The 13,501-nt window shown below is 39.6% G+C and overlaps 1 protein-coding gene across 1 annotated transcript in view; it reads left to right on the forward strand.

Annotated features, from left to right (window-relative positions):
• The window catches only part of LOC141902602 (lysophosphatidylcholine acyltransferase 2-like), a 45,875-nt gene that overhangs the window by 20,754 nt on the left and 11,620 nt on the right, over positions 1-13,501 (forward strand). Inside the window, exons 4-9 of the mRNA XM_074790413.1 lie at positions 5,445-5,618; positions 8,075-8,133; positions 10,083-10,117; positions 10,497-10,551; positions 11,953-12,035; positions 12,902-13,027. Coding sequence (XP_074646514.1) covers positions 5,445-5,618; positions 8,075-8,133; positions 10,083-10,117; positions 10,497-10,551; positions 11,953-12,035; positions 12,902-13,027 — 532 coding nt within the window. The remainder of the gene's footprint in view (positions 1-5,444; positions 5,619-8,074; positions 8,134-10,082; positions 10,118-10,496; positions 10,552-11,952; positions 12,036-12,901; positions 13,028-13,501) is intronic.

Here is a 13,501-nt window from a genome sequence, read left to right on the forward strand (position 1 = left end):
TCGACTAAGAATTTGAATTTTATAAAAAAGAGCCTTTACCAGGGATGAAAATCTTGCGACCATAGACGGTCATTTCTGACTTTTTCTAACATTTTCTTTATTCCTGAGAACAGTGTTAATCACCTAAATCGCGGGCGTCACATCAGAGCGCTCTGTAGTTAGGAGTGCTCCTTAAGACAGTTTTCGGCAGTTGTTAGCACAACTGTGGAGTCGGAGAAACCAATATGGCGTCTCATTCAAAAAGCGGCTCTAATTCAGGCCCAAACTATTAACATTTTGACCAAAAGGAAGTAAGTTTTTTGGCTAAAAGTTACTGATTTTTGTTCCCTCCCCCCCCCAATTTTTTTTTTTTGGAAAATATTTTCCAACTTGTTCAATATGGGCCGTTTTCATCCCTGCTATACCGTAGTTTTTCGATTGGTGCGTTTTAATTGATCAGAGTTATACAGAGTTGCCTATGCGCTGTTTTAGAATGAATCGTTCGAACTGACACAGCATGTCGAAGGCTATATATATGTGCATTTAATGAATTTTAAAACGGCTACAGGCAATTATCACATGTTCGCTTCGTAAATCAATTGTAGGGATCGGATTCCGCGGCTGTGACTCTTGTGTCGAGAGTTCAATGGAAGCGATCGAACTGATTCAGTTTCAGAAGTTCATGTTGCTCTACCTATTACGCGTAAGGTTTTATGGGTGTGGATAAACCTCGCATTTCCAAGCGGCCATAGTTACAGTAAGAAACCGCGATTGAAATGTATACTCGGTCGATAAAATCGGGGTGCTCCGGCTGGTGAAAATGGCTTCTCTTGTGTCGTACGTGTTCGGTCCGAAGTTCGCATCCGTTTTCTACACCTGGAAAAGGCGTAGTTAGATGAGGAGAAAAGATGTTTAATGACGGTTTATGGATTTTTAGTGCATGTTTTGGAATCGGTTGGTGTACGGCGACATCGATATTTTGTCCTTGTGATCGATTGACTAACTTGAATGTATGAAAATACTAAATTTCAGTGTGCTGCGCAAAATAATAGAATACAACTTAGAAATCTCTCTGCTGTGTTTCGTCGCTTGACAACGATATCGGAATGTTATATGCCAAAATTGGTTTTGTCTAAATCGGGCTCTTTTTGTAAAGCCGAAGAACTCCCATGGTTAGAAATGAACGTGAAACAGTAACGCCGCTACTTTAGTGACTGTACGCAGTGCGCTATGAACCCTAGTGCCGGCTGATTGGAAGTTCATACCCCTGGGGCCAGTTACTCAAACGTTGGTCGAAGATAACCGGTAGATAATACCGTAGTAACAATGAAATTCTAATTGTCACTAAATGTCAACTATCCACCGGTTAGCTTAAACCAACTATTGAGCAACTGGCCCCAGAGTGTCGCAGATTTTCCAGTAACATAGCGGAATACATAGTGAAAACTTGAATAACGACGTATGCTTTTGGGTGTGAAGTTAAACGTACATCGATTATTAAGCTCAGTCGACAACAATGACAAGATATCATTTGCACTAGTTAGAGGGCTTGTGATGCCTCAAGTGCGCAATGCAATATTGTGGCAATAATGTGACTGGCTACATGGGCAACGTGACCATGGCACTATTGGCAAGTTCCAATAATGCATCTTTGGCGCTGTATGGGCAAGTAGCAATGCGACTATGGTACTGTATGGGCAAGTCACAATGCAACTATGGCACTATATAGGCAAGTTGCAACAATGCAACTATGGGCACTATGGCCAAGTTGCGGTAATACATTTCTGGCACTGTATGGGCAACTTGCAATGTGACTGACACTGTAGGCAAGTTCCAATAATGTAACTATGGCACTCTATGGGCAAGTCGCCAGTTGCAATATGACTTGTGGCACTGTATGGCCAACTCCTAATGATGTTGTTACTGTGGCACTTATAGGGTTCAAAACTAACTTGTTTGGTCGCTGTGTGCAATGGTCAGCGTAGCTAAACAATACATGCGAATATGCAGTAACCGACCAATCAGCGGAAATGATCATGGGCCATTTTGTTATCGCGCGATATAATACTAGTTTCCTACTTGAAAGTGGTGCTGTGGCCTTCTAGAGTTTGTAAGTCAAAATTTGACTGTGTGTTGATCTTGAATAAAACTGTTAGGCCTAACTAACAAGTGCCGAACTTGTTACGTTGAATAAAGATTAGTTACAATTGATGACCTTTCCATTCTCGGTGGCTTCAAATCTTCAGGAGAATTTTGTTATAAGTTACTTATGACGACCTCATTCGTCTCAGCAAGATTATGATTTAGTTGCTAATGATGACTTCATTCTTTGTGACTTCACAATATCAGTAGAATTATGATCGGTGATACAAAAATTCATTAAAATTACGATGAGTTAGTATTGATGGCTTTCTCATTCTAAAATTCTAAAATGACTTCAAAACATCAGTAAAATTATAATTAGTTGGTAATGATGAATTACTTATTCTCAGTGACTCCAAAACATCAGTAAAATTCTAGTTGGTAATGATGACTTCTTATCCTCATTGACTTCAAAACATCAGTAAATTGCTATTATAATTGATTGGTAAATGATAACTCTTATTCTCAGTGACTTCAAAACATCAGTGAATTGCTTATTATAATTGATTGGTAAATGATAACTCTTATTCTCAGTGACTTCAAAACATCAGTGAATTGCTTATTATAATTGATTGGTAAATGATAACTCTATTCTCAGTGACTCCAAAACATCAGTAAATTGCTTAAATCATAATTGATTGGTAATGATAACTATAATTCTCGGTGACTTCGAAACAATATCGTTAAAACATCAGTAAAATTATGATTATGAATCGTTAGTATTGATGACTTTTTCATTCGCAGCTACTTAAAAACTTCGGTAAATCGCTTAATTTAGTTACGAATGCTCGTCGTGTAATTCTATTCGCGGAACCGATTCCTAGAAAGAAATAAAACTCTGAATTGATAATACGGTATGTAGACAGGCTATGTACAGCGAACGTCGATAACGAGTTCGTACCCGGAACTAAAAACCAGTTTATCACGCCGGCTTCTAGTAAAAATGTAGATATTCCTAGGCACACTGGCTAATACGCGATTTCTATGTCGCCCGTAACATTATTAGTGTGCGTAGTGTATATTTCTATATAATGACAAAAGCGCCTGATATCGCGCTAGGCGCTTGAACCTGTATACTGTCGCAACTTGTCGAAAATGAATTTCTTTTTATACCGGTTACGCCCGAAAACATATGGAGTTTCATCGAGATTGAATGAAATTGATACTCATAATTGAAAGATTTTTTTGTTGTTGAATTATCGAGTAACCGCGATATATTTTTGTTTTGACATGCGAAATATAATTAGTGTTTGTTCGATTGTATTTAATGAATTAGATTGATACCTGGGTTACAACTTAACTAGTAATGTTTATAGGTTACTGTCGAATCATTAAGTAACTGAGTTGAATAGATTTTTTTCAAAGACGCGAAATAGAAACTTTTGAAAGAATTTGTACCCTGGTTGGCCTACATTTCTTCTACCTGTTAAGGCTATCCAATAAAGAAGTTTCCAGTTTCTAGGCGCCAATTTGTGGCGGTCCCTCGAGGTCCCAATTGTTGCGATAATTTGCGCTCATTTTTAAAACATAAGTTTAGATTGAATATCATAAAGTTCTGCAATCCCTTGCTCGACGAACTTAACTTATACAGCAATCTAAAGGAAATTAAATGCAGATATTTGCTGGCGATTCTTGGAATTTTTGAACGCAACAATTTAGAACAGTGACAATGTGAAACCAAGGACCGCATATCTAAACCTCGCGTAAAAGAAATCGCAAATGCCAGCCCTAGGACTGTCAACATTTTGGCGGTATAACGAATGTGGCTGTTTAACGAAATGGCGATAGTGAGACATAGTATACAAGACATGACTATTGATCAAATACAGAATCGAGGTGGATTAATCTTGATTTAGGAAGCATAAAGGTCTTAGCGCATTTCATTTAGATAATAGAAATGAATTGACAGTGATGCGTGATACTGCCGACCATATGTATCGATTCTTAACATAACAGATGGGTGAAATCTCGTCGACGAAAGATCGTTGGCAGTGCAACTACTATTTTCTCTATGAGTTCGAATAGGGCCGTTCTGGGATTTCGTTGGGGTTCTGGTGGAGGGTGAGAGGTGGTTTAACGAGAGCTATTTACGTATTTGAAATGAACTGTGCACAAGGAAATTCTTGGCAATAGGTGAATTTGGCGGTATGACAAGCGTTGACTGTAGTTGCAATATTGTGGGTACGCAAATTATGGATTGGGATTAGGATTTTGTTTACATTCCAACCATTTCTAAGGTACACGGAGGGAGACTATAAGATATACAATATGGTTACCCATCTGATGCTGCCCTCTAGTGGTAATTGAATCTTCATCATAATCTTAAGATGCCGGCGTTGTCCCCATAACTGTATGTGAAGGTGTGTGCATGTGTTGGTGTGTGTATGTTGGATATCAGTTTCATGAAGATTTCTTCTTAAAAGAAATAAACCTCTTACGAAATTAAGAGCATTTAGCGCTCGTTTTATAGACTTGAGTTTTAGTAATAAACTTTCGGCGTTTGTTTAGAAATTCAGGCGAACTGCTTTTGTAAGAAACAAATGCGAGAACTGATATGATGTGGTCGGAACTACGAAATTGAGACCGGGTCCTGAGGCCCATTAAAGTCCAAGTGGTCTTGAGTCCTCAGACTGATATCCATGCATATCTATTGAACTGACCCGAGCAAAATTTGGCCCGCGCTGAGCGAAGTGAGTCATTTCCAGAACCAGTTTCAACAATTTGACCTGTGCTGAAATTTTGCCCAGGTCTGGTCCAACATTTTTGGATGGGTTCACCGGGCACAAGCTCATTTGGCACCCGTGTGAACAGTTGTTCCGGGCCTTGTATGCTCGTGTGATCGAAGGTTGCTGTCCAAATTAAGTGGTTTCACTAATACCAAGTCTATAAAACAGCAGGGGCCAGTTGCTCAAAAGTTTGATAGAGTTAACCGGTGAATAGTTGACGTAGTGTCAATTTCATCATTACGATGGTAACTATCCACTGGTTAAATAAATGAAGAAATCCCACACTTCGAATTTAAAATTATACGATCAAATTTATCATTATGAAACCGCAACGTTTCATGGCTGTTAGTAAACAGCCGAAACGTTGTGGTTTCATAATAATAAATTTGATCGTATAGGCCTAATTTTAAATTCGAAGTGTGGGATTTCTTCATTTATCTACAGTATACACAGATTATAGTGTTTACTCGACAACTATCCACAGGTTATCTTAACCCAACTTTTGAGCAACCGGCGCCATCGGAAAACCGTATAGTCGCGGCTTAAATTCAAGCCCGGTTCAGCCGTCGATGAATGTTCGCTTAAATTTACTTACAGATTTGATTCGTACGACGCAGCCGGTCTACGTTTCGAGAGACAATCAAGGCTCGCGCATCGATACGATCGAAGAGATCAAACGCAGAGCCGTGTCCGGCGGGGCCTGGTCTCAGGTCATGATATTCCCGGAGGGAACTTGCACGAACCGATCGTGTTTGATCACGTTTAAACCAGGTTCGTACTCGGGGTCGGGTTCGATTGGATATGTCGGCGGCAGGGGCCGCATCGATGTGAAAAATGGCGATGAATTTCGAAAATCATTTTGAAAAATCTTTATGAAAATGTGAAAATTCAACTGATATAAGTGACTTGCTAACCTTTCCAGCGCTGACTAATTGATACTTAAGTGCTGGAGATGATTTGAAAGTATTAAAAAATTCTACCCCAGTGTGACATATTATGGGCATACGGTGCATCTACACTTCGGTGCAGTGTATCGTTAGTTACTATATCACTGTTTGACCAGTGCTGTTTTTTTTAACACCCTCAACCCGCTAAGCGCCACACAGGGCATTATAAGCGCGTTCGATGTTTCTTTTTCCCAATGGGGGAGAGACCAGAGAAGAACCTTCGACCAAGAAACTCTGTCGCCACCAGGGTTTGAACCCATAGACCCTGGATTGACGAGACCAGCGACCGGTGGCTTCACCCACTCAGCCACAGCGCCACTCTGTGCTGTCATCTTTCAATGGAGATAAAAACGAATTACTAATAACATTGATACGCCGCAGTGTGGTGTACTAGCTAAGTCGATCACTGCGGTGTAGATGCACTCAAAGGGGGTTAGAATATTTTGATCCCCTTAAACCATGTACCATGTACCATGGACCTCAGAATGAGTGTGCATGTATTCACAAGCTGCGTTAAAGATTAAGAAATTTCATTTCAATCAGTCCAGATTGCGATCGACAATCGCTAATGTTATTGCACCTCGACATGAAAAAAATGTGAAAAATCTGGAAAACTTATGTTAGAGGAACGTGAAAAATTCTAGTAAATTTTGTTATGGGAAAGAAGTGAAAAAAGTCATTTGCAAAAAAATGGCTAAAGAGATTATACCTCGTTTCTTCTAATTGGTCGGTCCATTTTGTAAACAGCAATATAATGCTATGTAACTGCTAGGTGTGGTAAGCTTGATCATGATTTTTAAAAAAGTTATCTTTATGGTGGATGTACGGTCGGCCGGGTCAACTTTAAAGCTCAGAAATGAGAAACGAGTTGTCGATTTTTTTAGCCCGAGGATTACGAAAAAAAAAATTCGAAAATTCCAGAGTTCATCAATTGAACTCGTGTGTCAGTTCATATCCCGCGTGAAAAATGGTTATTGGACGCGGAGAGTGTATTCTATCGTTTTTCGCAGTCATCGCCCGCAGCATATCCACCCAGTATCGGCGGGTATAAATCCGCGAAGAATTCCGGCGTGCTTTTCGCTTTCGTGCGTCGACGCAAACGCAACGAGAGAAACTTTTTATGAGAAAGAAAGAAGTTGTCATCATCAAAACCAATTTGTTAACATACCCATCACCGCACGCACGTCCGAGTACCTCGGTTTCTATGGTTACCGTCGCGTAATCGGAAGGTGATGGTTGTTCTTTTTCGGCGGATGGTTTAACGTTCTAGGTCACGAGTAGTTGAAAACCCACTCACGAACTTTATAGTGATTGAAGTACATCTCCATATTTGTATTCCGTCGATACGGTATCTATCTATCAGAGCGAGCATTGTGTGGGTTAGAGTTGTTAGAGCGTTCGACCGTGGGAAGCCAGGTCGTGGGTTCGAACCCCCCCCCCCCCCGTACATTACGATAATGTCCTCGGGCAAGACACTTCTCCTCATCGCCTCTTTCCCCCCTGGGAGTAAATGGGTACCTGACCTGATAGATGACTCCTGAGCGCTTAGTAGTTGCTCGAATGTTACTTCAGGGAGAGATGACTGATGCATGATGAGTTATAAGCTGGGGGTAATAATACCAAATTTGGAGCCCATTTGAACAGACTCTTGTTTGGATACCTGCGCTATATCAATGACAATTATCATTATTATCTGTCCTCAGTACCACGAAATCGGGACAAACTTGGGAATTTTGAAATGATATTCCCAGCACCTCTCTCTTTAAAATAGTAGCGCGATAGGTTGTTTAACCCTTTCAGTGCTGACTAATTAATACCCTATAGTGCTGGAGATAATTTGAAAATTCTAAAAAATTCCACCCTAGTGTGTTGAACAACGGAATACCACTATAGTGGGTCTACACCGCGGTGCAGTGTATCGTAACTAGCTGATATTTCTCTATGTTTGACATGTGCTGCCATCTTTCAATAGAGATAAATACTAATTACATCAATATACCGCAGTGCGGTGTACTAGCAAAATGTATCACCGATTCATACGCCGCAATGCGGTGTAGACGCGCTGAAAAGGTTAAGTTTTTCTTGTTTCGCTCTATGGGTCGGTGAACTGAACATCGAAACGCGTAATCGCGAAATCTAATTCGCGTTTCGAGTTTTTTTTTTTTTTTTTTTCATATATCGAGCCTGAGACGCACGGCTTTATAAAACGAACGGATCGAAAACCGGTTTTGAATACCGAAACAGTAATAATCGATGTCTATTTTTAAACTATTATTTTAGGAGCTTTCATCCCAGGTGTGCCGGTTCAACCAGTCTGCATTAGATATCCGAATAAAGTGGTAAGTTAGTATCAGCACACGCACGCGTGTGTAACTATCCCGATCAATCGATTCGAATTTCATGTTGTCGTACACGGTGCGAATATGATAAACAGATCCGATGAAATGAGATAACTATTGACCAGATCGTGTGTTGAAGTCGGGTTCACGAGGTCGATACATTAATCATTCTGAGATGATTTCAATAATGATTGGTATTTACAGAATCCCCCAATGAACTAATATTAACGCCACGGCGAAGTAAGTTTCCCCCCCCCCACCCAAACTTGTGTTTATAAGATTTTGACCTTAGAGTAGGGATTGACCCTGTTATTTATTTGATTGGTAGATTTCCTTCGATTTGGAGTCCCTTACAAACCCACCAGACCTGCAGGGACTGAAGCGAGGGGGAGGTGTGTTCGGTTTTAAAATCAGATATCGAATTACAGATGTATAGATATAGAGTTGTGTGCTGCCCATCACCTAGTCCGTTTGCTATGACTTCTTCATGATTTCATCCGATTTGAGTCGAAAGACATTTTTGCGACCTTTCTCCCCGACCTAGTTGAACCAAAAAACCAACCTTATCAGTATAGAATTAGTTTATCATTCCGACCCTGATGATATCAGTTTTAAACTATTGTCTTAGTATGTTATCAATGTATTTTTGGCCTTTGATAGAGACTTTTAAATACTTTTTAAGTTGTGCAAAATGTATCGCCTGGTTTCTCAGACTATCAATCGTTCGGATATATTTTACCGTCAAATATTTGTATGACCTGACTTTCGAAATCAAACTCCTGATAAGTTATTTAAAACAAAGACAAATAAGAATTTATCAAAAAATCTGAATTTTCAGTTTTAAACTGAAAACTATTTTCAAGGAATGACAATTAATATTGTTTTGTCTCAAACCGATCGATTTGGATTTTTAATGAATAAAATGGTCAACGTTTTGAATGATTTTTTGGCCATTTGATTGCGGGTTTGAGAATAATTATGATCGCTTTCAAAATGATCGGAAAATTATCACGTGACTAAGCGAAATCGCAGCCATTTTGATGTTTTGTAATTGTCAGCGACATTGTTGTGAACCAAACTTCAAAACGCGGAAACATAAGAAATTTTTTTGTATCAATTGCGCCGTGCTTTGCTTCAGAAAATCAATTGAAATATAGAACACGAAATTTTTATGGCCTTAAGGCTTGATATATAATACCGTATTGTTATTTGATATTACATTAATTCTGCCCTTAGTCGGTCGGAATTACCGGCTTTCAAATGTATTAACGATAAAACACGTAGATTCTTTCTGACTAATGTTCTGTAATTTTTTTTTACATATATGAGTTAGAAAATCAGGAAATAAGTGTTTATTAGGAATGTTGAAAATATGTCGAGTATTCATTCATTGAATATCTCCCTGTTGTAGCAGAATAAAGCAAGAATTCACGCAACCTCCGGCATTATTCATACTCATTTCGCAACAGTTTCTACTTCTAGGTATCTGTGCAAAAAGATGGAATAATTTTTAATAAGGGGGAATTTTTTAGGGAAAATGGTTTTGCCTTCCAGGGGCGGATATAGGACATTAGTGGGACTGGGGTCCATCCAGTAGAAACTACAAGCAGGGTCCCACCCTTGGTATTAGATATTTTAGAAGAAAAACGTCTGAAAATATGCTATTTCTGAAAGGATGTGTGTCAAATTTGCAGGTTTTAATGACCTTTGATTTGACAAAAAGGGCAACCTCAGTGGGAAGGCAGGGGTCCGGACCCCCGAAATCCACCCCTGAAAACATAAAAAAACTCAAGCCGCAACCCGTGATCAAAACGCGTGAACCCTAGATTGTCTAGTGAGACCAGTACGCGGCTCCCACTGAAAATTCTAAAATGCCCTCATTTGACGTGTTGCGTATGATTCGAATTGTTTTTCGAATTTAATATTTCATTCGCTTCGTTTCATTCCAGGACACGGTTACATGGACGTGGGATGGCCCAGCCGCGTAAGTATCAAACTGTATATAGATCTTGTCGGTGTAATAAAAGTTTTTCCGATTCCGAGTGCTTGCCTTGTCGACGATACAAGTGAGCCCTCCGGTCAGGATCGCCCGGTCATTAGGAAAAATTATACCATCGAGTCGTCCTGAATATGATTGAACTATTTGAGTAATAGCTTCTACTCTTTTTTAAGAACCTGACCACTCCCAAAAATGTCAAATATCAAAATATTTTCAAAATCAGAATAATTTCTATTTCATTTTTATATCAGCTACAATTTTTGATATTAGTTTAGCGTCACTTTTTGGGAGAACTACTACAAATAGAGATTGGGTATTCTGGTCTGCAACAACAGTAAAATGTAATTTTCTCGTTTTTTTTCAGCGCGATGATTTTCTGGATAACTTTGTGTCAGTTGCACAACAAAATGGAGGTCGAGGTACGTCAGACGTGGTAACGGGAGGTGCGGGCGGCGGTTCTGCGTACGAGACGACGTCGATAATTTCAATGATGGGGAGTTACCACGTTACGGGCGCACATGTGCTACGCAAAGATTTACAGTGATTATTTGTATGAGTTCATACATCAGCTGTTGCGCAGCTATTGACCTATTGTTCGCGGAAAACGTCTGTTGTTACCAAGAAATTCCGGCTATATGTCATATATATGATATGTACATGCGTATCGATCGGAACTCTCATTAAATTCATTCATGAATGAGTTGAAATTTCGTGAATCGTTTTCGGGTCGCAGTCGCTTCGGCTGTTCTAGTTCCACAGTCGTGAATACATGTCCTTAAAATAGTGATTGTCCCCGTTATTTATTTAATCGGTAGATTTCGATTGATTTTTTGATCGAATGTCTCTTACAAACCCGCCGCACCCGCCGGGAGCGAAACCAGGTACAGGTATAGTTGTGTGATCGGCGGTCAAATTTACAGAATTTTTTTGCTTAAATCGAAGTACATAATTGGGAAATTCGGTTCCGGTTCATTCAAAAAATCTTCCATTCAGCCTGAACCGGCAAACGACTGATTGGGTTTGGCTGCCTATAATACATCGAAATTTTGGAAATATTGATTGGGAAATTCAATTCCGGTTCATGTTCCATAAAGCATAACTGTTGAACTGGATCCAGAAAATGAACACAACTGTGGAACTGGGTTCAGAGTCGGATTACATCAACATCTGTAGATTCTGAGTCTAATTAAACCCACATATCTTTTTAATTGAAACAGAAAATTTAAAAAAACTGTAGAACTGGGTTCACAGTCGGATGTAACCAACAACTATGCATCCGGACTGTGAGTCAAAGTAGTAAATACTTTTAACAATCGTTGAACTGGATCCAAAGTGAAATCAAACCACACAGCTGTGGATCTGGACCCCGAGTTGAGTTATAACAACACGACAGTGGAAAAATGAAGAAATCCCACACTTCGATTTTAAAATTATACGATCAAATGTATTATTATGAAACCACAACGTTTCGGCTGTTGTTGACTAACAGCCATCATCAGGTGGAATGACCAGAAAAACAAGTAACAAAGCATATAAACTCACAGGATCTAAAATAGAAGCAGTGTGTCAAAACTAAAGATAAACAGACCAAGCAGTTTTTTAGTGTGGGATTTCTTCATTTATCTACAGTATACACGGATTATAGTGTTTATCCGACAACTAACGACAGTGGAACAAGGTCCTAAGTTGAATTGAACCCACCCAACGACGGAATTGCATTCAGAGTCAAATTCAAAATCGTGGTTTATGGCTCACGAGGCTGTAGTACTAACCGTCGTTCTTCGCTTAGAATAAAGTTATCTTATATTTCCATTCGACAGTTTCTACCGGTGCACGTGCCGACTGATGAAGAAATCGCCAATCCGAAACTATTCGCGAGTGCAGTCCGTACCAAAATGGCTCAGTAAGTATAATGACTTTGTCCGGTGAAACAAAAATAGAGAACTGCGGATTTAAGCCTGAAGCACACAGAACGATTTTAATGGATGGAGACTTATATTAAGATATTTTGATCAGCCTCAATAGCACAGTGGGATAAGGCTTGATGCTGTTGCATTCACTAGCAGTACTGAGTGACAAGTGGGTTCGAGTTCTGCTGGCTGCTTTCGGTGTGCTAGCAACAATTCAACGGCCCTCTCATGGTTAGGTGGAATGGCAGGGTGGCCATTGGCCTGGGAAAACCTGGAAAACTCGGGAATCAAAATAATCTAGACAAAAATCAGGTTATTTGACAAATTATACCAAAAACCGGTAAAACTCAGGGAATTCGGTTTATGTTATCAACCGCCAGTACGTGATTCAATGAAAAATTAATGAATCGTAACATTTTAAACCTAGAAATTTCTTGTGATTCATTCAGAGAATTATGTGTTATCGCCGGGAAAACTCCGGGGATTCGTAGATGGGTGGAAAGTGGCCATCCTGATTTGGGTTAGTCATGGGGAAACCGAGATCGACATCAAGTAAAAAGTATCGCGAGAAATGTGTGAATTATGAATGTTGCGTACAGTAAAACCTCCCTTAGTGAACACCTCTATTTAGTAAACACCTCCCTTAGTGAACACTTTTTGCCCGGAACCAAATTTTCCCTATTCATTTTCAATTAAACAGAACCTCCATTTAGTGAACACCTCTCTATAGTGAACAGTGAACACTTTCTCTGGTACCAAATGAGCATTTTACCTCTCTATAGTGAACAGTAGCCCCATCCCAGACGTGTATTTCGTGTATGCGCATTTTAATACGTGTATTTCGATACGTGTATTTCAGGTGTTTAAAGATACCGGTCACCGATCATACTTTCGACGATTGTAAACTGATGGTATACGCGGCGAAACGTAAACTGCCGATGGCGACGGGGCTGATCGAATTTCAGAAACTCAGTCGTCGATTGGGGTGAGTCGAATTGACGTTTCGCGATCGATGTGAGATTCGAAACTTTCGCGGAAGTCGAATCGATTTTCGAGAGTCATCGAGATGCGATACGATGTATAACATTATTTTCGTTTAACAATCTAACGACTTTGACGAAAAACCAGTGAACATTCGTAGTATATAAATTTGGTATGAAGCTCTGTTCGGATGCAAAAATTAGCTTATACAATTATATACAGCCCTGAGTGAAAAAAGCAAAGAAAAAAGTGTAGTTATTGTGCATGTGCGAAAAAAGACTGATTTTAGTGTTTGACTTAGTAATGACAGTTTGACTGTAATAGCAAATGAGATTACATGTACTTTCAAGAAATACACATAAAGCCAAGCTCAGGTTGTCTGACGACCTGATCAGCAATAGTATACACTCGACTGCTTACTGCCGATTCATTTGTCTCACAATCTTAAGAGCACTCGGGTCGACTATGACTCGATCAT

This window comes from Tubulanus polymorphus, chromosome 3 (genome assembly GCF_964204645.1).
Source record: "Tubulanus polymorphus chromosome 3, tnTubPoly1.2, whole genome shotgun sequence".
In the NCBI taxonomy this organism is placed as follows: Eukaryota; Metazoa; Nemertea; class Palaeonemertea; order Tubulaniformes; family Tubulanidae; genus Tubulanus; species Tubulanus polymorphus.